This window comes from Catharus ustulatus, chromosome 4 (genome assembly GCF_009819885.2).
Source record: "Catharus ustulatus isolate bCatUst1 chromosome 4, bCatUst1.pri.v2, whole genome shotgun sequence".
In the NCBI taxonomy this organism is placed as follows: Eukaryota; Metazoa; Chordata; class Aves; order Passeriformes; family Turdidae; genus Catharus; species Catharus ustulatus.
The window spans coordinates 37976537-38003420 of NC_046224.1; the positions used below are offsets into that span (position 1 = coordinate 37976537).

General features: G+C 38.8%; 1 protein-coding gene across 5 annotated transcripts in view; it reads left to right on the top strand.

Annotated features, from left to right (window-relative positions):
- The window catches only part of PLXNB2 (plexin B2), a 253194-nt gene that overhangs the window by 212145 nt on the left and 14165 nt on the right, over positions 1-26884 (top strand). For all 5 annotated transcript variants that reach the window (XM_033057708.1, XM_033057711.1, XM_033057709.1 and 2 more), the window contains 14 exons: positions 7714-7850; positions 8367-8534; positions 9532-9640; positions 11333-11560; positions 12048-12224; positions 12686-12825; positions 13844-13944; positions 16141-16370; positions 17354-17535; positions 18293-18359; positions 18475-18620; positions 21880-22037; positions 23058-23158; positions 24190-24274. In XM_033057708.1, coding sequence (XP_032913599.1) covers positions 7714-7850; positions 8367-8534; positions 9532-9640; positions 11333-11560; positions 12048-12224; positions 12686-12825; positions 13844-13944; positions 16141-16370; positions 17354-17535; positions 18293-18359; positions 18475-18620; positions 21880-22037; positions 23058-23158; positions 24190-24274 — 2029 coding nt within the window. The remainder of the gene's footprint in view (positions 1-7713; positions 7851-8366; positions 8535-9531; positions 9641-11332; positions 11561-12047; positions 12225-12685; positions 12826-13843; positions 13945-16140; positions 16371-17353; positions 17536-18292; positions 18360-18474; positions 18621-21879; positions 22038-23057; positions 23159-24189; positions 24275-26884) is intronic.

Genomic DNA, 26884 nt, shown 5'->3' on the forward strand with positions numbered 1-26884 from the left:
ACTGCTTACCACAGATGGATACCATAGTAGACAATATCTCTTATTTACAGAGTCATGTTCAGGAATTCTTTTGGGAAAGGAAACTTTATATAGATGAGGTTGTGCTTGGTGGCAGACAAATGGAAAAGCAGAGAAATGGATAAAGAAGACATGCAGAACTTTGGTGATGCTCCATGGGTGTGCGCTCCTCTTGTTCTTGGATAGTGTGCAAGGGACCAGAAGTGAGTTGGCTGGACATGACACTGCAAACCAGGAAAGCTGCAGAGCAAACAAAAGGAGTGAAAAAGAACATGAATTGGTCTGGAAAATCCAATCCCAGATGCAAGATGGGTGAGCTAAAAACAGGTTGGAAAATGGTTCTCTTTTACACCTCCATATCTTTAATTACAAGGCAAATTTTGAAAAACCAGGGGGAAAAATATAGGAAAAACCCCACTGCAAACCAGATAAAAGATGGGCTTTGATTTGACACCAGCAGACCATAGAGATCTAAAATGCTAGGAGCTGTCTCAGAGAATTTTCAAACTAAAAATGGTATTTTTTTACTGAAAGGAAAGTTTTTAAAATGAAGAAATAAGGTATCACCTTCCTAACTGTGCAAAAAGACTAATTGCTACTCATAAAATATTAAAGATTAAAAAGTTCATTCTAGATTAATAAACAGGATGAAAAATTTAAGAGCTAAATGTGAATGCCAAGAGCATCCACAGTAGCTGTGTAAAAGCTGCAGCCATGTACACTGCTAATAAGCAAGTTCATGTCTAAATGTGATTATAAGTGGAACAGACATGGAGATAATTTACCCTTTAGCACACAGAAAGCATGAAACTACAATGAAAAATATATCTGCATTTCTGTGAACAGATTTTTAAGTAAGGGGCAAAAGATACAAACAAAGCAAGCAGAGATTTCTGGCTGTGATGAAGAAAACAGGACACTGGAAAATGGCCTGAATGTGAAGTCATATATATACTTGGGCCAGTTGGAGATTTTTGTCAATGTTTTTCTTTGGGTTTTTTCCCAGTATTTCTGTGCTTAAGAAGCAAGGATAAAACAGTGGCATACAGGAATGCAAATGCCACATCAGGTATTTGCCACATTGGTATTACAAAGAGAATAAATGAATTTGCTACCAAACATGCTCACATTATTTGAACATTAGGTACCAAAAGCAATGTACAAATGTTGTTGTCTCCCTACTTGGAGCAGATAACCACTGCTTTCAGGTAAACCATAGCAACAGGATAGGTACTAACCACAGGTGTAAAAGCACAAGAGATAACCTATTTATAGCATTATTATCCTTCCAACAAGGATAACAGCCTTGAGGTTATCAAAGCATTAGGAAAATTACTTACCAGTTTGGGAATACTTACCCAGCAGTCTGGTACAAGATGGAAAAGTTGGGTTGCAGGAGACTTTAAGATCTTTAGCTCAACATTATTACATCTAGATAGGATTTAAGGAAGAGTGGCTAAAGTATGTAAAGTGCTCGAATTACCCATTGCAAACAGGCTACATTCTGGTCGGACCTACAAGCAAGAAATCCTGTTTAGATCAAATAATTTTATCAGGATAAATCATGCAGTAGGGATCAAGTTACACCTGGTAACAAGTTGGACTAAGTGATGATTGAAGATCACTCCCAACTAACTATTGTACTGACTTTTATTCTGAACAGCATGGCTGCGGATTTGCACAGGTTTTATCAAAACTGCAAATCCGCTTTCTACAAACACAGGGCATGATCGTGAGAATGAAAGGCAGTGGGGAGTACTGGTGGCACAAAGTCCCTCTGCTGGGAGATGGCTCACCAGACTCTTCAAAAACCAGGCCACTGAACAGCTGACAGACATTGGAACAGGCTTTTTCAAGCTAGACTATCAAAAAGCCCTCATAATGAGGTAGCCTGTTATTGCAGAAAATATTTATGCTCAAACATTAAACTACCTGGAAGACATAAACAATATTTTCCTGGTGACAAAAGAAGTATAGACCTAAAAAAAGATTCCTCCATTTCAAGCAAAATAAGAAAAATACTGAAATAGGTTTGGATTATTTTCTACACTTAAAGGAATTATAAGAAAAGGGTTAAATCATCATTTGCATGCTTGTTCAAATTTCCCTGTGTCCATGAAGTATTGCCAAGTCCTCACAAGGGCTGATGTTTTCCAGAAGAATTATTACAGGACTGCTAGAAATTCCATACAGGACACATTATCAAATGTTCTGTTTAACATCATAATTGCACTGAGCACTGCAGTGTGGTGTTATAGTCATATTATAGAAAGTGTGAGTTCCCCCAGGTGTCTTCTGACAGAGCCAACAAAGATCTCAAGGTGCAGAGGGCTGAAAAAGAAATCAAGGTATTTATCATGACAGCAGATGTATTTCTGATTCAGAGACTGAAATGACAAAAGGGCAGAAAGAAGTAGAGAAGAAATCCTTGAGGGGATTTGGAAAAAAATAGCATCACTGCTATTGCAGTACTTGAGGTTGGAGACTTATCAGTCCCATTTGTAAGAGTTGAACATTCAGGTTGAGTTCAATTTGAAGGGCTCTTGGTAAAAGCAGCATTTTTATTATCCTTCAAACAAGGTTTGCACTGATGGATTTACTATCTGCCCTATGATTTCCTCTGCAAGGAGAAGGAATCTCATGTAGGACTTTGGTAAGCAACATAGAGCTGTGGGTCAGATGCAGCTTTGCCAGGCTAGATAAGACTCTGTAAGATAAGACTAGGCACCCTCCAAGGGTCTGTATGTGTCTGTCTGACTGATGAGTACCATGGGAAGGGGCTACTTTCTCCTTAGGCAACACAGTTCTTGTTGAAGTCTTGTGTCACCACTGATGGCACTTTTTCAAATTAACTTGGCATTCAGTAAAGTATCTCTCCTCCTGATCCTATCTACCAAATTGCATTTTTGAAAAATGCTTTCTGGTTGAGCATTTGCATGACCCTACTTTTTTTCTTTATTGGTACTCTTAAGAAGACTGCCAGGTGGGCCGATGGAGCTTTGTTCTTTGAGCTATCCATGAATATTTTAGGGGAGCAATAAAATTTATTCATAGCACATTGGCTTTGCAATAAAATTATTATTAAAATAGTTAAAATTCTTGATAATTTATTTCAGCTGCTTATTTTTTCTGGCAGGTCCTTGAGAGGAAGGGAAAGAGGGAAAATATGGAACAGAAAATAGCAAGTTAAAATTAATCAAATAATATTCCTTCCAAGTTTACAGTAACAAAGTGTTAGCAGTCATGCTGAAGAATTCCTCTGCACACAAAGCATCGTTCAGCTTCTCCTTATTAGATCATCTTTATGAGGCGTCCACATTATTTGTTCCCTGGAGAGCTCCTGGTATTTGCAGAATTACTTTAAATGTGTTAAATATGAATATTTTGAATTAAATGCTTTTAAAATAATCCTTTGAGGGACAGCTGCAAGATCAGCAATTAAAGACGAAATATGGGTTACCATAACCATTTCACCTTCTCTTTGGCTGCTCCAGAGTGGTTCTTGGCCCCAGTTTTCCATTCAGATTGAAGTGCAAATGACATGTGTCTGCACAATGAATGAGGGGTGGGTGGTGAGTTCTCCTGTCTGGTGTAGCTGAGCCTTGAATTCCAAGAGGTGGAGTCGTACTAAGAAAATATATTTTAAAAAACCCCACAGTTTCTGTAGAAAACAGAACAGATACTTCTTTCTCTTTCCCTTTACAGCTGTGTTTTTCAGAGATAACTTTGCTAGCTGGTTACCTCCACTTCCCTATTCCTAGGGGGACAAATGCATGTAACCACTTACAGGTCCCCCAAAGACAATGATGCTGAGTGGTTCAGCTTCAAGTTTATGGCTCACTCTGCATTTACTGATTGTTGGCAACAGAGACAGCTGAGCCCTGCCAAAGGGACCCGTCAGATAACCCAAGAGAGTTGTAACTGGGCAATTTTTTCCCACTCATGCTAAGAGAAAGGAATATGGCCGTCCAGCTGAAGTTCCTAGCAAGCTTCCTTTTATTTGTTATGATGAGGTTACAGAGAATAGTGTGTGAGATGCTTTAGAAACCTTCTTTTCTTTCTTTGTTTCCTTAGTCTATGTTTAAAAGCTTGCTTTAAGTGGTTTCATGTTCATTTTCTTCCTAAGCTTGTCCGTGGAGCCTAGCCTTCCAGTGGAGATAGTATTTTGGGGAAAGGTTACAAATTTTAGACTGGTGTTTTCAGAGGTTCAGAGGGAAGGAATTTGTCTATACTGCTTCTTTAGTGGTTCTTGAGGAATACTTTAATCTGAAAGCTATCCTAAGCATGGTATGCTTAGGATAATCATTGCTGTGTATAATACAGAAGTTCAGCATGGTAAACAGTTTATAGCAATTAGGATTTAATTTGAACATAATAAAAGGTATGGTTTTCTGTCCATGTGGTAAGGCTACACTTAAAGTATTTGACCCATTTCTATAAACTATTTATTAACTGTGTATTTCATATTCATATTGTAGTTCTAATTGCAATGCTTTTAGCAACAAAATTCTATTGTAAAGAAGCAGAAATGAGTTTTTCCTATGAAGTGCACATCTAGACTTATTCTAATTTAAATTTTAAATGTGATTTTTAAAACTGACACCTAAAACTTTGTATTTACCCTGGTGTGTCTTGTTTCAATCTCATTTAAATCAGCAAGCAATTAAATCCAAATATGAGGATGCACAGACAGGGTTATATAGACCTAAATGAGCTTTTAAAATGCTTTAAAATTACTTTGAGTGACTTCCCTATATAAAATCTTGTAACCTGAGTGATGTATTAAATTAAAGCTAAATCAAAGGTTAGTACATGAGAGCAGTCATATGCTCACTCTTGAGGAGTGAAGGGTTTACAAACAGATTTCTCTCGGGGAAGAAAAGCAATTGACACCCAATTAGTTAAAGCATATTCCTAAAGCTCAATGACTCGAGAGCAAATTACAGTTGTCATTGTGGATTTGTGAAGTGTGCTGAACCATGATGCATTCCTTCAGAGGGAAGTTGCTTAGACATGAAAGTATAAAAAAAAGCAGAGCACGTAGGAGTTCTCCATGCTTCTATAATATCTGAGCTTCAATAAAACAAATTTGTAAAGTAACCATGAAGTCAGCTGGATGCATTTTTATGGATTCCTGCTGCTTGCTAAAAACCTGTTGATGACTCACCAAGCTTTGAACTGAAATGCAGAATATCAGTCCCTTCCCCCCTGCAATTGGTGGGCCCTTGGTTTTGTAGCTGTAAGCGTCACAGAGATGGTCTGTGCCTGAGCAAAACGACGTGACAGAAGGGGGTTTGCTGCATGACTAGGAAGAGGTGGGTGTGTTGCCCTCTGTCTCTGAGAAGGGCTTTCCTCCTTCAAGTGGAAGATCAGTGCTGTGCGATAGTGATCAAGGAAACCCTCATCAGCAAGGGAAGTTTCAAACTTCTTCCTTCTTTCTTTATTTGCATGTGCTTCATATGAAATAGTCCCAAGCCTGCACTTCATTATCAGTCAACCATTTTAGCAAGATTATTCAAGAGGAGGAGAACAGCTGTCATTTACAAACATGAGTCTGGGAAATAAGCTTATTAATTTTTGAGTCATTTAAGAAAGGCCTGTGGTGAAGCAGTACATATGTACATGAGAAAAGGCATCACCTATTCACAGCCTCCCTTAAGGTCTAGATCTAGTATGCTTCAGCAAATGCAGGATCAGGTACCCTAACAGCAATGCCCCAGCCTAATGCACCAGCCACATGCTTGGACCTGGCATCCTGTGTCTGTGTGCAACACCCATGGCAGCTGCCTGCCCTAAGCACAGTGCTGCCTGCCCAAAGCACAGTGCTGCCTGCCCAGGACACAGTGCTGCCTGCCCAAAGCACAGTGCTGCCTGCCCAAAGCACAGTGCTGCCTGCCCAAAGCACAGTGCTGCCTGCCCAGGGCACAGTGCTGCCTGCCCAGGACACAGTGCTGCCTGCCCAAAGCACAGTGCTGCCTGCCCAGGGCACAGTGCTGCCTGCCCAAAGCACAGTGCTGCCTGCCCAAAGCACAGCGCTGCCTGCCCAAAGCACAGCGCTGCCTGCCTAAAGCACAGTGCTGCCTGCCCAGGGCACAGTGCTGCCTGCCCTAAGCACAGTGCTGCCTGCCCAGGACACAGTACTGCCTGCCTAAAGCACAGTGCTGCCTGCCCTAAGCACAGTGCTGCCTGCCCAGGGCACAGTGCTGCCTGCCCAAAGCACAGCGCTGCCTGCCCAGGGCACAGTGCTGCCTGCCCAGGGCACAGTGCTGCCTGCCCAAAGCACAGTGCTGCCTGCCCAGGGCACAGTGCTGCCTGCCCAGGGCACAGTGCTGCCTGCCCAAAGCACAGCACTGCCTGCCCAGGGCACAGTGCTGCCTGCCCAAAGCACAGTGCTGCCTGCCCTAAGCACAGTGCTGCCTGCCCAGGGCACAGTTCTGCCTGCCCTAAGCACAGTGCTGCCTGCCCAGGGCACAGTTCTGCCTGCCCAGGACATGGTGCTGCCCGCCCAGGGCACAGTGCTGCCTGCCCAAAGCACAGTGCTGCCTGCCCAGGGCACAGTGCTGCCTGCCCAGGACACAGTACTGCCTGCCTAAAGCACAGTGCTGCCTGCCCAAAGCACAGTGCTGCCTGCCCAGGGCACAGTGCTACCTGCCCAAAGCACAGTGCTGCCTGCCCAGGGCACAGTGGTGCCTGCCCAGGGCACAGTGGTGCCTGCAGGCCCAGCAGCTGTGGTCCATGGCACAGGGGCTGTGGCACGTCTGCAGGCGTGGGGAGGGGCGGGGGCAGCAGGCAGTGTCACCCAGAGTTGCTGCTGGCCACATCACGCGGCTTGCTCGGTTTGGGTCATCCTCTTGATACAGCAGCTTCAGCGTGGTCCTGAATAAGGATGCTTTTCTCAACTGGAAGCAGAAGCTACTTAGCGACAAACTAATTAAATCACACTGCTCATGAAAAGCCCTCACTGTTAATTTACAGTATTTGTTGGAACTCCCAGAATACAATCATTGAAACAAAGACTGAATTGATAACAAAAGGAGGGAACTTCTTGAGAAATTTAAATATAAAACAAATTTTATAGCAATTTGAAGCGTGCCTGCTTGATTTAATTGGTTTTAAGGAACCCACTCCAAGGTACTAGGTACATTAAGAAAATTGGAGCAGTTTCTGATTTTCTTTCTTTGCAAGTTTATTGCTCAAGAATAGGCTAACAGATTTACCACAGTTATTGAGAGCCTTATGAGATAAAGGGAATCTTTATATTCTTTCTGTTTACTGCAAGTTTTGAAAACCTTGTTCTTTGTCTCCTGTAGGTGACATAGAATATAGGAAAGGGTAAGGAAAGATAAAGGTAACTCAGCCATAAAGAAGAGAGAAATCTTAAAATAAGTATAAAACCAGGAAATCCAACAGGAAGCTCTCACAAACTTAACTCTACATTTTGTGATAGGGAATTGAAACTTGTATAAAGCCTCATAAAATACAATAAAGAAAAAAGTGCATTCACATTATCTGTTACTTATTTCAACATGAATAGTAAAATATTTTGTTTTGTTTTAGAAGATTTGTCTGTCATTGCTCTAATTTTATTCTTTTTCAGGTAGTAATATTAAACTTACATTACCTATTAAACTAAGTAATACTGGTATAAATTTTATATTAATTTTCTCACTTAGTTTGACCATCTTGTCTTTGCAGGAACCTCATCCTTCTCAAATAACACCTGAAAGTGGTCCACAAGCAGGTGGAACCAGACTTACCATCTCTGGTAGAAATCTGGCCACTGGTTCCAAGAAGGATGTTCAAGTTTCAGTCGGTAGCCAGCCTTGCAATGTGTACGTAGCCTGAGTAGTAACTATACAGAGCTGTGTCCTAAAAAAGCACCAACATTTTCTGCCCTTCATAAATTAAACAAATCCATTGTCTATATATTTGTGACTCCTCCCATGCATTGGAGTTCTGCATGTAACATTCAGACAGAAACTCACTCAGAGGCTTCAGTGGAAGGAGCAGCTATAAAAACTCCTCAAGTGGGAAAATTTAGACACCCAAAGATTTCTCCACCTTTGGCTTTCTCTGCTAGACTGGCTGCTTCAAGCCCACCCATGCTTTCACTCAGTGTGTCCTCAGTGGTTCTGTATAAAATATTAATTTTCTAGTCTCCCATGGTTTGTTCTTCTTTTCCCTTGTTTTTCCTTTTATTAATTGCTGCCCTTGTCTTTTCTCAAAAAAAAGGAAGGACACTAAGTGTGCCCCACTTTTGTTGCTCTGGAGTATACAGTAAAAGAATACAAAAGTCCATCATGTTAGTAACAGAAGGTGTTTCCTCTTTTTTTTCTTCTCCAATCTAGTACTGAATTTGGAGACGAGATCATCTGCATTACAGGACGTAATAACAAGGTTGAACCTGTTCCAGTCATAATGAACTATGGGGGCACGAGAATTATTGTACCACAGCAGTTTACATACAGTGAGAATCCTACTGTCACCAAATTCCTGCCAGTAAATAGCTTCAGCAGGTAATGAAGTGTTTGTCATAACTTTTTTCAGAACTGGCTTAAAATATGTGTTATATGTAATAAAAATATTAAATATAGAATTGTTTGAAATAAGCTGCTCTATCAATGCACTTGTTTAAGTATGTAGAGTTTATGGTCTTAAGTGCAATTGATGTTTGAAAGTATTCTGCTCACTTCCAAATTTTCATCCCTTTTCAAAGGTCAATGTAAAAAGTACAACATCATAACCTAACAAATAGAACATTAAAAATAAATTTTGCTGTGACATCTCTTGGAGATATTAGTACCTGTCTCCTTGAATATAGAGTAATCACTTGTATAAAGTAAGATTGTTTTTAATGTTTCCTTTTCATTTTTGTTTGGGTGACTTTGGGGCCTGGAAATTTTCTTTGGTAGATCAATAGTGATTTACCCCATGGAATTGAAACTACTGTTTTTTTTCTTCTATATAAACTAAAGCTCATTTTTATGGATTGCTTTGAGGTTTACTATCCCTCTAAATCCATGTCACTTCAATTACTTTAATTCCCACTGGCAACTTGCATTCATTCTTCTTCTTATGAGAATGTATTATTTTTTAAACAAAGTGCTGCAAATAAAAGGGAATAAAGAAGTCAGGTCCCTACAGACCTGTGGAAAATATGCTCTCACATTTGTCTCTATGTGTGTATTGTAGGCATAATGATTTTAATAGTAACATTGGAGAAGTAAAGTACACGAAGATTGGCATCAGTGTACAGCCAAAAATCCTGGCAAAGGAATTTGTAATTTTTTTCAATTCTGCTGTTTTAAATAGAATTTTAGGTTGACATTGATTTTTTAAATGCTTTCATAATCAATAACTTTAACAGAAGTCCTTTTTGTAGGATATCTAATTGTCATGTAAGCATTATACGTAGGGTTTTTTCAGTAGAAGCAATAGCAGTGCAGGATGAAGCAGTGTATAGCTGTGGTAGTCTGCCAATGACTTGACTTCATTTTTAATTCTGCCTTGCAGTGGAGGGAGAAATATTACAGTAACTGGAACCGGTTTTGAGCTCATCCAGACTTTCTCATTGGTGGTATATGCAGAGCGTCCAGAAGCAGGGAGGATGAATCAAAAAACGGTAATTTTCTTTATTTTCCCTCAAAGGCATAACACTGGATGCACAACATATAATCTGTTCAAAAATTGCATATAAACTTTCCCACTGGACTTCACTGGGTTTGGACTGAAATAAGGTTTGAACAGATTTCTGAGTCTGTTCAGGGTTTTCCTGTGGAAGAAGACCTTGACTTTCCTAGCATCTTGCCTTACATTTACTTGTACTTTGCAGTCTTCTGCTTTAAAATTAATTTCATTCAATGTGGATAAGGATAAAATATGTATTTCAGAATTTTGAAGTGTTTGTTTTTTTCTTTATCTTTCTCCTTCTTCTCCCCCTGCAAGCCTTAGCAATTGCCTGAAGCAGGATCTAAATCTAGACAATGCAGACTACTCAGCTTTGCACAATGTCTTTTATTTCCTCACATCTCAATGAACCAAGTCTTCTTTTCTTTCTTGCTTCATGCATATTCCACCTGCAACGGGTCACAAAAAGTTGTGAAAAGTAACATTTAAAAAAGCCTTCTTGCATCTCCTATAAAGAGGAACTGACATTATAAATAGTCTCAATTTTCCCCTCTAATAGTGAAGAACACAATTTAATTACACGATTTAGACCTAAAAGTGATCTTCCAGTAAGAACATTATAGAACTCTTTCTAAGGCTGACTCTTCAGTGTAAGACTGTCTTGTGATCCATAAAGAGTTGGTAATGTGCATGTTTTGTATTATATGCACTATTCAACTTTTAGAGTATGCCAAAGCCAGCTGGTTTGGGATCCATTAGAACCTATCCCTAAAGATTTTTAAGAGGAAAACTGCCTGCATTTTTTAGGCCATAAATTTCAAAAAGTAATTAGCTTGATAATCTTGACTCCCAGGACAATCTAAAAGTCTATTTAGCATTCTGGACAGTATTTATCAACATTTCTTACACCTCCTCTTATGTATAGTCAACCTGCTGGCTTAAGTTGGCATTAGCTATAGCACACATTCTCCATTCAGACTTTGAAGACTACTCAGTTTTTCTAATCTTTTTGTTTGCTTTCACTTACACGACAATATCAGAAATGTTGTGGAGAAGCTATTAAGTTGCTTCATTGAGTCATGAAGTGAGAAGATGAAGAGAGAATAAATATTGAGGGTTCCTATTAGTGCTGTTGACTGTGGTTGATGTTACTGAATGACTGAAAGTGTCAGGGTAAAAACATTTGTTGAACTGGGGATGGAGGACGGGTGAACCGAGTTGTTACCTTGAGTAGCTGAGACATAACTGTTGAATTTTATTCCAAAATCTCACTTAATAATTGTATTGAAGTTCAATGATCTATTAAATGGTGTAAGCAGAAAAGAATCAACTGAAGCTACTCAAAGGTACAGAAGATGATCAGGATTAAGGGTAACATGTTAACTTCCTAATCTGAGAGGAATTTGATGGTCCAGTGGTAAAGAGCTATAGAAATTGGAGGCAATGGAAACTGATCCGTAGCCCAAGCTTCTTCTGTGGGCAACTGCTAGAATATAGTGAATTGATTATTTATTCCCATCAACAAATTTATTTCATTTTCTTTTTCAAAAATACTTCATACTATGATATTTCTGCTGTATGGAGAAGATATAAATACAGTGGTTTTATTTCTATGGTCTCAAGTTATCAACAGTTATGCACAGAAAGGAATCTGACTCTAAATTGTGCCTATTCTTGTTTCTTACAGTTTTATGGAAAGGCTGTTACAAGACTTAATGAAACCACGGTGGTTTTTTCTTCCCCACCAATACTGGAAGACCCAGAAAACTATAACATTACCACTGTTATTCTAATGGATCATTATAAATTGGTTGTAAAAAATGAGAGCCACTCCTTTGCCTATGTCGCAGACCCAACTTTTGAAAACTTCACAGATGGCATCAAAAAACAAGTCAACAAACTTATTAATGCAAAGGTAAACTTGTCAAAAGTTGGTACTTGCTCATTTTTCCTTGGAGAATGTATCGAATTTTTCATTCTTTTCTCAAAGCCTTAACAGATGTTTGGTGCCATATCCCAAATTCTTGGTAGAGTCCCTTACCTCTGCTAGATGACGAGCATTGATAGCTCCCCTTTCCTCCCCACACCCCTTCTCAGAGAGAGTTCCTGTCTTTTCAGCCGTACTTTGGGTTTGATGAGGATGCCCCCTCCTGCTGAGTGTAGCATTTGCATTTGGAAATCCCCTCTCCCAATAGACCTCCCAGGAACTGGAAGGGACATCTCATCTCGCACCAGGAAGGAAGGGAAAGGAATCACATAATTCCTAATCACTCTGCTGTTCTGTAGGCTGCAATGCAAATCATATCTGCTGCAAAAAGTGATCCAAATGGAAAGCTGCAATTTGGGATTTCTTGTCCCCCAAGACTTTGCGATGATAACTCAGTCTTTTATTTTCTGTCTAGGGCAGTAACCTGAACAAAGCCATGACGATAGATGAGGCCCAGGCTTTTGTGGGTGATGAGCCTTGCAATATAAAAACTCTAACTGAAACGGACTTGTATTGTGAGCCACCAGAAGTACAGCCTCAACCAAAGAAACGGCAGAAGAGAGATACCATCAATAACCTTCCTGAGTTCATTGTACGTTACCTTTTCTGTAGAATTTAGTTTTGTGTGTCAATGACACTGTTGCAGTGCCTCTTAACTGAAGTAATTTTTCTCCAAAGTTGCTGTAGTACTATGAAGAAACTCTTTGCGGTTCTTTCTTCCTCCAGCTTCTGCCTACTACATAAAAGATGTCACATGTAAAGAGCAGTCTCAAGGCTGCCAAATGCCTTCTACCTTCATTATATAGAAATGTAGAACTCTAGCCAGACAGAGTGGGGATTTTTCTTCCTCAGCTGAACAAAATTGAATTACTTCATGGAATAAAGTGGTAGTGACCCAAATTCAGTTTAAAATATTCAGAAGTATTTCCTTTGTTTGGCAGTTCGAACTAGAAAATCACTTGTGAAAATTACTAAGAATTTAGAGTGCAACTGAGAAGTCAACCACCTTACATTTGCACTTGTTGAGACAAATGTCTGTTTTTATGTAATTAGGTAAAATTTGGACTCCGGGAATGGATCCTTGGAAGGGTGGAATATGATAACCGTGTGACTGATATTCCACTGAATCTTATTTTGCCACTGGTACTTATTCCTATGTTAGTAATCATCGGCATTTCTATCATCTGTTACAGGTAGGTTGTTCTCATTAGGTGCTTTTGTTTCCCTAAAGCTTCCAAGGTACTACCTGATTATTTTCAACTCGGTTTACAGACCTATCTTCATCTTTTTTATGAGCTGCAGAGTTAAGAAAAGGAGTTACAGCTGGAAATATGTATGAGCACCAATTTATTCCTCTCACGCATAACAAATTCCTTGGTGTCAGTCAGCCCAGTTCCTCCTTTATATATAAACACAATTGGTCCCAGGCTTCCCAAGTAAACAAGTGCAGACTGAGTTGCACACATACCCTTTTGAAATGGCAGCTAAAATGGCACTTGTGAAGGAGATAACTTATTCTGTATAAATGCCCAACTGCATTTATGCTGCTTCAGTCAGCACTGTAGGTCTGAGCTGGATGGTTTTTACTGAGGGGTCATTTTCATCTTTCCAGCTAAATTACCCCCACACAAACTTCATGATTAATGTTGGAATTCACGCTTCATAAAAGGCCAGAATATATGCCTGTATTTAACGTAAAACCTACTTGGTCCAATTTTAAGGTTAGTAATGAGGGTCTCATACTGTCCCTCAGGAAGGTGTGGGTTGTGGTACATATCCATACAGCTGAAACATGACCTGTACAGTTCTTGTGAACCTCCATCAAACCTTCTGAGTTTGATCCCAGACACACTCTTGGGTGGCTTAGAGCCAGTACAGGACATGTTGCAAGCAATCCTTGTTCAGTGCATACAAAATGAGTTTCTGGGCTTGATATATGATTGAAAGCATTTGTAGCTACTTTTTACTGGATTTTAAATTACTGGCCCAAGTCTGCTTTGAAGCAACCATGATAGTGCCAAGTTGCTTTACATGGAATGAAGATTTTGGCCACTGTTGCTGTTTTTCTCCTCCATTCTCTTTCTGCTGTATTTAAAAAAATCAAAGCCATGAAAATTTCTTCCATTCCTTGGGCTTCTCTCTCAGAGTGTTGCAAATTATTTACTTTTGCATTTTGTAACTTTTTTTAAATCTTACTTCTGTTCCATAAAGACGCAAGAGCCAACAAGCAGAACGAGAGTATGAAAAAATTAAATCACAACTTGAAGGCCTGGAGGAGAGTGTCAGAGACCGGTGCAAGAAGGAGTTCACAGGTATTACAGATATTTTCACTGCTGTGGGTCCTCTTCAGCAATCAAGACATGCTGGAGGAATGGTGCTAGCTCACTAAAAATGTCTCCTGGGAACAAATAATCAATATATGTTAGTAGTCTTCATTACTGACATTGACATAGAGCAGATATTTTGCTCTTATGTATGAGAGAAGTAAACAAAATTAAATAGGCATCTGAGGTTATTAAAAGAAATTGATTATTTTAGTCTAAAGGTAGAACAGAGATAGAAACTGGGAGTAGAAACTGATTGAGATTGGGGTTACTTATAGCCATTAATGTGATTGGCCATTAACACAAAGATAAGGATGTTTTATAAGGCCTAACAGTGCACTTAATATTTAGCACAATGACAGTGTGTGCAATGTATGCACATTAAAACTGTTTTCAGAGCTGCAAAATTTATTTGCAGCCATCAGCATACAAAAGGATAATTTAGTAAACTCAAAGGAAAGAAATAGCATTTTACCCTGTTCACTGTGGGAAAATCTTAAGCTTGATTAGAGGAGCTAGCTTATCATTCTGTGTAAATGTAGAGGCATCATCCCAGGGAAGGCAGCAGGACGTGTGAAGGCTCAGCATTTTTACATGTTGAACTACTCATTGCAACGCTTAAATTAGGCATCTGAGTGCAAACTTTGCAAATATTGGCCTAAATTATTACCATGAAATGCCACCTCATTATCTGAATTATACTTGCTGTTGGGTTGTCTTGAAATAATCTCTATTTTAAAAAATACCCACATGCTTTATTGCTAAAGAGGAAACACTATTTCACATTGACAGTTGCTAAAAAGCAAGATTGAATAAAACAGCAATTTCAGGTTAGAGTTTGACATTAATTTAAGAAGCTCAGGGTGTCTCAAAGATTTCAGCCACGCTGGAAGCCTCCCTCAGTCTCGTTTTTTTCTGGCATTTCTGGGACAGGATGTTCTTGTATCAGATTGCTTTCTCTGGAAAACCAACTTCCTCCAGGTTCTGGACTCAAACTAAAAGCAAGTGTTTGAATCAATCCTAAATGGGCTTCATTTCAAGTTGCATTTTGACTTGTGAGAGGAACTTTCAAGGTTCTGCCTTCCTCTCTCACCTCTCCCAGGGAACTTCACACCTATTTCTGAAAGGAAAATGTACCTTTCTTTGCTGGGGCAAGAGTAGAGAGTTACACATTCCTACTACCTGTTGAGTTGAAAGTTTCCTCTCTGCTCCACAAAATACAAACACTGGAGGAGTAGAATGCAAGGAGTAATCCAGTTCCCAAACTACATCCACCTTGACTTACAGTTAGATGAAACACTAAAGTCAAAACACGTTCTGCTTCCATACTGTGAAACTGTAATGTCAACAGCACAAGAGCAAACTCTCTAAAATACACAGGAACAAAGCCAAGGAAAGGGACAGCAGGAAGGAGGTACTAGTACCACACAGAGGGGAAACAGAAGATTCTTTTGCCGCTCAGCTTTGATGAAAACTGTAAAATAAAGAGGCAAATGAGAATGAGAGCAATAAAGCTCCTGAGACAATAGGTCGCTATAATAATTAACATGGTATTCCAATCAATGAGCAATATCGGATAATTGGAAAGCCTTCAGCTAAAGTAGCTGCTCCAAAGCATGATTCTCTAATTTTTGTCCCTTTTAAAAACTTCAGGCTTTTGAGTCCCTCAGAATATTTCTATCAATTTCAGTGAACCATTTAACCTTCTTCCTTTCTGCTATTCTCTTCCTTCCTATTAAATTAGGTTGCTTTACACTTTAAAGCTCTCTTTCTTGGATTGGTATGTTTTTAAAAGAATTTTCTGTACTAACTAGACTCAGAGGGTATAGAATATGGATTGGGAAAAAAGAGAAATAAAATCAAACCAAAAACAATGCAATGTCTTTTTCTAGTTCCATACTATAATCCTACATTCATCTATGTGAACCCAGATGCCATAAAGGCCCTTTTACAGATAGGCAACAACAAGGAAACTATCAATGCTAAAGGCAGTTATCCTCATGTCACCATAGGATTAGCTGTGGTTATGGTAAATGGATGATTGTTAAAAATAGAAAGAGAAGATGTGAGGTGAAATAAATTTTTACTGCTGAGCTGCTTTTTCACTATTACAAGGTATTCAAGGAGCTTGTATTGCCTGCAGAATTCTTAAACTGTATCATTAAACTGTATTGCATATTGCAGATCTAATGATAGAAATGGAGGATCACACAAATGATATCAATGAAGCTGGAATTCCAGTACTAGACTACAAAACATACACGGACAGAGTCTTCTTCTTGCCCTCCAAAGATGGAGAGAAAGATGTGATGATTACAGGAAAGCTGGATATTCCTGAGGCCAGGCGCCAGACCGTGGAGCAGGCTTTGTACCAGTTCTCCAACCTCCTCAACAGCAAATCATTTCTCATTAATGTGAGTACTGAAGTAGATTCACCTTGCCTCTTAGCTAGGCATACTTGTATGTATGTGTGCAAGACAGCAGGTTTGCAAGCACAACACAACGGATCCAAAATTAATAAAAATAAGTGGTTTTTATATGGTTCTGATTTCACAGAAACAACTCCAGATATGTGGTATCAGAGCCAGAGCTTCCTGTTGGATCTCATATTTTTGTGCCAGGTCATGTAATACAGTTAGTCAACATTGCAGTGGCTGTAAAAAGCAGCTATTTTCCAATCTGGCACAAAAGCTGGTGTTACAAGCTTGGTTTAGCCTTTTAAGAAATGTGATCAGGGAGTGCTGATTCCATCCTGGTTCCTCACAGGAGTCACCTGCAGACAGCCATCTACCAGAATCTCTACCCCTGTGAAGGTACAGGCTCCTCAAGTGGCCTATTCATCAAGGCTGATGAGTGCTCACAGCTGCTCTGAAGAGACTTATAATTGCTCACTCTTAAAAACTGAAGCTCATTGTCAGACACCTAAATATAGATTTAGGCTTCTAGCTTTTTAAAATGAGAATCCAAGGCTAAGCTAGTTAATGGTAGAATTAGAGTTTATGGCAGATGAGAGCACATTTACAGGTGTACTTACATTAGTGTCTTTATAATTTGATGTGAAAGGACTGGGAATTTGGGGGAGAGGGGAGTGTATTTTCTCTTTTAAAATTGTCACTGAACATTATTTTGCATTTAATTAAAACATCCTTTTTAGAGAAGGTTTTAGTTAAGTATATAAGCATTCCTTAGGCCCATCCAGTACATTGTGTATGTGAGACCAAAATTTAGGAAACATTTTCTTATAAGAAATTCTTTCATACTTCCGAGAACTTTTTGATTCAGCACTTAGGAGATTTCATATTAAAATAATATTACTTATCTTCTTAGTGCAGACAAGTGTTGGGGTTCTTTAGAAACCTGTCATCTGGCTTGATTTACATTTGTTTTTTTTTTTCAGTTTATTCATACGCTGGAAAACCAAAGGGAGTTCTCTGCTCGAGCTAAAGTGTATTTTGCATCTTTACTGACTGTTGCTTTACATGGCAAACTAGAATACTACACTGACATCATGAGGACATTGTTCTTAGAACTGATGGAGCAGTATGTTGTGGCCAAAAACCCAAAGCTGATGCTAAGAAGGTTTGAATGATTGTCATATTTTCTGTATGCCTCTGGCTTTCTGTAAAAGTGCTTCTGGTGCAGAGTGACTGTGGTGAAATGCCAGCTATCTGTAAAAGTCAGAAATAGCTTGGCCCGAGTATATTAGCAAGACAAGCCCACCAGGAGCAGCTGTGGAAGGCACAGTAGGATGCTGGACAGGACTGCATATTCAAATACTGCAGTGTAGAAACACCTACCTTACTTCGAAATACCACACTGAACATTTCATTTACTTTTTAATCTAACTTTATTCCAAATGATCTAGCCTTTACACCACACATCACCTGCATAATGAGCACACATAATCAGCTGCCTTGTGCATTCACTGAGGGCTTGCTCTAGTGTTTTAACCCAGCTGTTATTCCCAAAAAATTTCAATAGATCTTGCTATGTGTGTGTTGCAATTTTGCAGTCTGTAGGTTGTTTCCCAGTAACTGCACAACTGGGTTTAATTTTTTTAGCTGTCACAATGTAGACCCAATTTAAGATTTTGAATAAAGGATATGTGCTTTTCAGCAGTGAGATGGAGGTACCTACTCAGGAATGCTGAGCAATACAAAGCACTTATCCTAAAGCAAGTATATGCTTTCAAGACTCTATAGGGAAATCATTGCATTAGGAGACTGAATGCAGTTAAGCATGTAAAAATATTATATTTCAAGCAAGCAATGTTGTTTTTCTTAAAACCTTGTCATTAAGTGCCCTTATTATATTCACAGTTGTTTTATTTTTTCAGATCTGAAACAGTTGTTGAGAGAATGTTGTCTAACTGGATGTCTATTTGTTTATATCAGTACCTCAAGGTAAGAGATGAAGTCTGTTGCCTGTGCTGGTTTTTTTTTTTTTTTTTAATCAGTAACACTGAAAAAAGCTGCACTGAGTATGTGTTTTGATTTTGCCTTTATTTCATTTACATAGGACAATGCTGGGGAGCCTCTTTATAAATTATTCAAGGCTATCAAACACCAGGTAGAAAAAGGCCCAGTGGATGCTGTACTGAAGAAAGCAAAGTATACACTGAATGACACAGGCTTACTGGGAGACGATGTAGAGTACACACAGTTTGGTAAGCAAAGCATGATTAATAGTTTATAAAATAATTTTTTATTTTACAATTAATTCCTATAGTGTTAAGTCTGTACATAGTTTTCTAGACTGCTGTGAACTGCATAGAAATGCTGGTCATGGGCAGGATTGTCAGTAGTTTGACCAAAACAAGTCTTCAAGCAAGAAAACAGAATTATAAAGTATCTTCTAAAATAAAATTCAACATGCCAGTGCAGAATCTATTAAATAAATCCCTTTCATAATGTTTAGTTGGTCTGAAAATTGGTCAGGATGTTTGGCTCCTCTCATTTTATCATTCTAAATTCATTGGCAATTGATTTTTGCAGAATTCTTGCACTGCCATTATCCCTGAGCCTCAGGTTTTCTCCCATGTGATTGCTGCTAAGCAGCACATTGAACATTATTTTAGAGAGAATTTTATTAGTATACCATATTGTGCTTCTCTGTGATCCTGTGAGATGCCTCTGCTGTCTCCAGAGCACTGGACAAACCTCTTTCCATGTTTTTTGTGTGAGTCAAGATCTCCTGAACGTGGGCAGCCCAGCTGACATTGAAAGTTGTTTTCCTCTTAGGGAAATAATTCTCTACAGTGCCTCTACAGCCAGTTTCTGGAGACCTGTGTTAATTGCTTCAAGTGGGATGAAATGGGCATTCCTGGCAAGGCAACTCCCCCTCTGAACTCAACTTGCCCCTGTATCTGATCACCAGTGCCATGGTCCAGTTCTTTTCTATTATGAGTTCTACTTTAACTTAGTCCTGTTCACTGTCAGAAATTTCCAACACTTTTCAAACGTACTCCAGAACACAGATTCACTGTCCTTTTGGAAAAACTCAAGAAGCCCCACTCTTTAGCTCTTCAGGAGTGCAAAATCTAGTTTTACTCTTTCTGACAGTCTTGCTGGTTTTCTCCAGGGTACAGTGTAGTGAATGTCAAGATGCACAGACTGTCCTTTAGAGACCAATCCATGATTTTTTTTCCCCTTTCTAACTTCATTTTTTATTGATATGGTAGGAGTCATTTGTAGCTGCCTTCAACTGAGAAAGATGCAGTGACATATATGCAGCATGGAAAAGAAAATTTACAAAAGGTTTATTAAGTCCCAGATTGGCGAGTGGGGGAAACATCATTATTTTATGTATTCTGAAAGGATGCTGATAGGAGAGCTGATGGGAGAAGAGTACTGTAGGACTTGCACTCATGGAGTCACCAAACTGTGGCCTAGAATACCTGGATGAACAATGTGTTGGGCAAGAAGGAATTTTAAGTTCAATGGGTATTTTGGGTATTAGTTGAGTTGCCATCTTTATAAGTGCCACCCACAGAAAACACACTGATTGGTAATGCTGGCTATAATCTCTGCTGTGTATGGAAAACAAAATTTATTTGCACTCTACATCATGTAAGTCTTAATGGCAATAATTCTTTATTCAATCGTTTTTTTTCATTTAAACAAAAAAAAAAGCCTGCAATTAAGCTAAATGAATCAGTGTGAAGGCAGAAAATTCATGTATACAATCAGATGTGGGCACAACATGCATATTAGTTAGATATTAAATATTATAACATTGTACAGTAGCAGTATTTGGTCCAGACTTACAGAACTCCCATCAAACAAATATTTTATGTATGTGCATCCAAGGAAGTTGATGAGTATATACATATGTGTATATACCTATGATAAAAGATTATGAAGGGGGTACTATTGCCATTAGTTTTTGGGATCTTTGGCATGATGATGATGTTGTGGTGGACTCTGAACAGTTAGGGAGCATTTGTGCACCAATGTAGGTTAAAGCATGAGTTAATTCCTTCACTTCTGCCTGAAAGTGAGACGAGGTGGGCAAGTACAGCATAGGAGTCTTTGTCTGCTCTCTAATTGTTCTTATTTAAAAGATGAATCTGTTTTGCATCACTGGTTACACTGACATGCTGCATACTGAACCAGCAGCAAAATCATGTCTAATTACCATAAAGCTAATAGGAAAAGGAAGGTGAAATCTCATGATTAGTTTGAGCGTTCTGTCAAGGGACAGTGCAATCATGTTTAATTTGACTGCCGTATGGCATAGCTTTTCTTCACTGTTTCAAAATACCAGCTATGCCAGTTTATTTCTGAGGTCTGATGTGATAAATTCAGACATGATAGTTTCACAGGACCGCATGTGTCTGGGAGCTGCAGTGCTTCACATGTGCCTGCCCTCCTAAGTTACCTGACTGGAAAAAGATCCACAAGGGCCCTGAGCTGTAGTACTGATTCATCTAGTGAAAGAAAGAGGCTTCTCATAGTATCTATTTGGGTTGGTTTTTTTGTTTTTTCCGTCTCGTGAGGTATTTTGGCCGTGTTTTTTTGTTTACTTTTTTCTATTGGCTATTGAAACTCACACAGCGGTGATTTTCAAAAAAATCAGTCTACATTTAGCAAATTACAGGCATTCAAGAAATTCCCTTTAACATTAAAAAAACAAACATGTCAATACTATCAGAAAACAGTAATATTTTAGAACTAGCATAAGCTACTTAGGTATATTCCCTGGAGCTATTAGAGTTATTATGACAACAATAGGCAGTAAGTGAAGTTTTCAAACACGTAAGATGATAGAAATTACTTTTATATGTACATACATATGTGTGTGTGTGTGTGTTTAATGAACAGTTGGTAACAGGAGGTAAAGTTTGGAGAGCTGTACAACTCACTGTTCATCAGCTGAGCCATGCTAAATTACCATATGTACAGAAGTAGTCTGCTCATCTTTAAAACCACAGCCAGGAAGAAAACATAAAGGAAGACAAAAGCACTTAATATTCTAGGGGTTCAACAAAGTACAGTTCAAATGGTTATTGGGAACTCATGAAATTTGGGCCCTGCAATATTTGACCTTTTTTATGTTTAGAATTATCAGGTTAAATGTGAAGCATATAAGGAGTCAGTGATCCAACTGCTTTGCTCTTGTGCACAAGACTTAATAATTATTAGCATATTAGACATGACTAAATCTATTCTGTATCTTTTCTGTCTTGTCATACTGGAAGAAATTAACTGGAATTTATAATAGCTGGTTGGCTGCATAACAGCAAAAGATCCTTTAAATAATCCCTCAAATAATCCATACTCTCATTGCAAATATGTGTTGCTGTGCAATAATCATTGCATGGTGAATTTCAGATACTGTTTGCATTTAAATAACCCAGAAAAACAGATTCAGGGGTAATTCAGCATGGATTGCCTTAATAACCTGTACATTCTTTTCTTCACAGACAGTTAATGTATATGTGCAGGAGGGAGGAAATGATTCCATACCTGTGAAAGTGCTGAACTGTGATACCATATCACAAGTGAAGGAAAAGATAATAGACCAAGTCTATCGAAATCTGCCATGTTCTCAGTGGCCCAAAGCTGACAGTGTAGTTCTTGGTACGTAGTTACTTGGTGATTCTATATTGAACAGGTGAGACCTGTTGTGTGACTTTGTATTTTCTGAAAAAATGTCTATAAGAGGATTTTATTGCTTGGTTGTGGTTTGGTTTGTTGTTTGTTTTGGTGGGGTTTTTTTAAAGCTGAATTCATGTTCAGCTGAATGCAAAAATACAGCATTTTGCAGCAATCTGAATATGCCTTAAAATTAATGTTTTCTTACAGAGTTAGTTTTTCTTGACTCCTAAAGTTTTAGTATACTGTCATCAGCATTACAAGAGCCTGTTAATGACTATTGGCACAAATGAATTCATGTCTGACAGAGTCAGTATCTCAGGTACTAATTAATGTGATAATGACAGCATGGATAATTAACTGATGGAGAAGTAATGATGCAATTTCAGAAACTGGTACTGATTTTTAGTTGCCTTTATCATGGTTACTCAAAAGAATTATAACTTACAGGAGCTGCACTTTTAGGAGGTGATGTACCATTTAGTCTCTGAAAAATCATCCTCCATAAAGGCTTTAAAAATATCTGTCTCTTCTTGACAAAAAAAAAAAGATGTTTCTTAAAAGGCCTAATAAACTCAGAATAAAAGCTCCAAATGATACTTTTTCCAATATTTTCATTACTGCATTAATCTGAAAGTAGAAGATGGAATTCTTGCACTTCAGAAAATCCTAGTAAATCCCCTAAGAATGCCTTTTTATTCCATGAAATCTTACTCTGTTTTGAACTGATAGCAGATCTTATTATATATATTTATGGAATTCGATGAGAAAGAATTTAAGTTTTTATGGAAGATAATCAGAAGTCATATGCATGATTAGGAATAGCTCATGCAAACTACTGTAATAAAGACCAAACGATTAAGCAATAAAAAACACACTGGGGCATGTGCTACATTACTTCTTTTGATGTTCCACAATGTGTCAGTGGGTCTGTAAAACATTCTTGTAGTAGTTATTTTTGTACATGGTTAAAAACTGTTTTTTCTCACCTTAATTACCCCTTAGAATGGCGTCCAGGTTCTACTGCACAGACCCTCTCAGACTTGGACTTAACATCCCAAAGAGATGGCAGATGGAAACGTATCAACACACTAATGCATTATAATGTAAGATGTTTCAAAATGTTGTTCACACCTGTTATCTGTTTTCTTGTAATAAGTAAAATCTTCATTTGTTTATAGGGAAATTTCATTGCTACATACAGGTTGCCCAGGGAAGTTGTGGATACCCCATCTCTGGCAGTGTTTAAAGCCAGGCTCTGAGCTCCTGGGCTAGTGGAAAGTATCCCTGCCCATAGCAGGGGAGTTGGAAATCCCAAACCATTCTGTGATTCTATGCTAAAGAATCAAAAGAAAAACATGGGTCTGAGTCTAGTCAGTAAAAGGTTTGGACTGTGAAAGTCTGGGTCTAGATATTCTGCTTAAGCATTTTCTATAAAAACACAAACCAAAATGCCAGCACCTTGGATTCCTAAACACTGAAGTATCCAAATCCAGATTCCATTTTGAACATTCAATTTTTTGCTAGGTCTCATATTCATCTTTTCTTTTCTCCACCACTTCCTACCCCTGAGAATTGTCTTTGTCATCACTGTGCTGTTAAATAGATTTTGAGTTGGTCTGGTTTGTTCAAAAGCCCATCAGGAGAGCAGATGTTGACGTTGTTGTACTGTCTGTTTTAGGTTTCATACTCTGCACTCTACCACACACTCACAATCCACTTCTCTTTCCTTTTCATGCTATTTATTGCTTTCTAACAACAGTTAATCCTGATTGGAAAAGAGAAAAGTTGGTTGGTTTTCCCTAAGAAAACAGACAGGTCTGATTCTTCATGATAAACCCCATTTTCATGATAAACCCAGGCACTTACACCAGGCTGAGGAACCACTTAAGCTTTGAAAATGCTCCTAATATTTCTGTAATCTCAGAGGAGGTGTTGATGGGAGATCTTACAGAGCGGGAGGGAGTCTGTTCTGAATTGCAGAGCCAGTTGCCCAAGAAGCCTTGGAAGGCTTCTTCTTTGCATTTGTCATAGATTCCCTGCAACTAGGAACAGAAACCTCAGTTTATGGTTTAAGAAAGAAGTTCAGTAGTACGTGGTTCTTTTGAAGAATATCTCTGTGTTTGTATTTTCAAAGGTACGAGATGGTGCCACACTCATCTTATCAAAAATGGGAATTTCCCAGCAGCCAGAGGATAATCAGCAAGATGTCCCAGGGGAAAGTAAGTATCTTGTGGCTTCCGTGCCTCTCAAGATGACTAGAAGTCAAAACCTACAGAGTGATGCTGCCATTTTGATTTTGTTTTTCAAGCACTTCCATGGAGCTAGATATTCCCCACCAGACTATATAGGGTTTATTTGTTGTGTGTTACCCACTGTACACTTGCAATGGTTTTCTTTGCCCTCATTATAACAGTCTTAAACCCAAGGACTTTAACTGTAATTGCTGTGAGTCCATACCCCAGCTTCATAGAAAGCACTCTTATTAAACATTTCCTTTCATATTTAGTTTTTTTAATCACATTACAGCTATAGTCAAACTGTCCATTTCATCTTCCCAGAGCTTCACCTCTTTTTCTCCTTTTTTCAACCTTTACTCATGGTCTTCAAATTTATTTCACTTCTTATTAGACTGAGAATTAAATGCAGTGTTCTAGATGAACCACAGTGGAGACTAGCTCCCCTCTATGTGACATAAAGAATGTGATGTAATTTTTTGTTGCATTTCTTACAACGGTGTTACCATGCAATCTCATCTCTGTGCCTTCAGATTTTGTGTCTCCCTCCCTTTTGGGTGATGTTTCACCAGCTATGATAACTTGTTTTTTCCCAGGGCTTTTTAGTTGGCTTTGATCATTCCATTAATTTTGTGTCTTTAGATGCACCATTTTTTCAGAATTCCTTTGCTCTTTTTGATGTTTTCAATCCTCTGAAAGTGAGTGTCAGGAATTTCCTTGCAATGTTCTTTTCTCTTTCACATCACTAATGCATCTGCTGTGTGATTCCTGTATTGCTGTCTGCTACAGTACGCTGGACTTCACAGGAGTCAACCTGTTAGCTTGCAACCCATTGTAAAGGCTTTTACTTTTACATGTTAGTGTTCTGTCTAGACCAGTTTTCTATATTTCAAAATATCTTGAGACACAATATCCATTACAGCCTTGAATGCACTGAGATTTTTATTGCAGTATTTACTTGTGAATATATGTTTTTTGTCACATATATTTCCTTTACTGACTTCAGATGTTCAGTTGCTCTGGGTTTTTTTATCCTTATATTCAGTTATTTTATATGAGGTAAAAGTTAGATTTATGGAACAATAATTGTTGAGATCATTCTTTCTCCCATGAATTCATTTGATATGCTTTTCTGTCTAACACTGACTGCAAAGATCATTACTTCACCTAATAGTTTCATTCCTTTAAACAGATTTACTGATCTTAGATTTAATACGTTTTGAGGGCTGGGCAGTTAAACAGGTTGGAAATTATATGCCAGAAATGTACATTTTTTTAAAAAATGCATCTCAGCTGATAATTCTGACATATATGGCTACTTAGCAGAAGGGTTTCAGACTTTCATTTGTTTTGAGTGTTGGACAGGAAATTAAGATGGGCAGAATTACTTACTGTTTACTTTTTACTCTGTTCTCCTGGATTCTTTTGAAACTTTTTTCCCCGGAAAGAAGAGTCTTCTAGTGGTCGTGTCCATACTGCTGCTGCTATCCTCACCCTTTTACTTCAAGTGCCTGGCGTAGCTGAGTAAGCAGTGGCTGTTCTGTCACAGCAGTGGCCAACCCAGCATGTTAACTTAAAAAGCCTCCAGTTTAATGTAGAAGGCAGTGGAGTGCAGCCAGGCAAGGTGCTGATTCCTACTCCCTGTTCAGTTTGGTTGCACTGGTGAATGGGGCTATAGTCACTTCACCTCTAAAGAAATGGAGTGGGCTGTGAATGGAGCCTGGTAGTGCCCTTAACTTGCTTTGCTTTCTTAATATAGAAGAGTGGTCAGCCTTCTGTTCTGGACTGCCAGTCTTCCTCCTCCTCACCTCTCTACCTTTTTGGCAGGCAGTAGAGGACCAGATCACATATTTTTCTTTTTTTCTTGGGTTAGAATTATTATTTTCCTTCCTCCTTCCCTGCAATTATATCATTAATATGATTCAGTATAATGAAGCTCTTTGAGCAGCATAATCTGTACTTCAAGGTGAATTCCTTAGTTATCTGTTTGGCATACTAAATTGTGAAGGAAAAGCAGACTTCTGGGGATGGTGCTGTCACAGAAGGGCTCTTGTATGTGAGAGAAAAGTCTGCAGAGAATTCAGATCCCAAACTATCAGGTGCAAACAACTTCCACCGTGTTTCTTCTCCACACCTGTCTTGCACCATGGTAGTGTACAAATTTGGGATGACAGTGTTTCATGCCAAGCTACCCTGCTTTCTTTAGCACTGTAAGGTCCTCAGAGCTATCTGGTGCCAAGTTGCTGTGTTGGAAAGCAATAAAATGTTACAAAGCTGATAGAAAGTGAGAGCCTGCTGTGACCATGATTTGTGAGACACTGTGTAAAAGGGAGAGGAGAGGATCAGAGGCTTCTCCTCCCACACATACACATTTATATGGCACAGGGATTTACAGGGTTTGAATAAACAGAAATCCTATCCTGACTATGAATGAGGCTTGTGACAAAGTGGATTTCCTTTTATTCAGTCTCATTAACTTGCACCTTTTGCATTGAGAAGTGTCAGCTGAAGCCATTGACTGTCAGCCAAAGTAGGAGGCTTTGCACCAACCGAAAATGTAAAACCATGTTCAGAGATGTTGCTCTAAAACCTGGC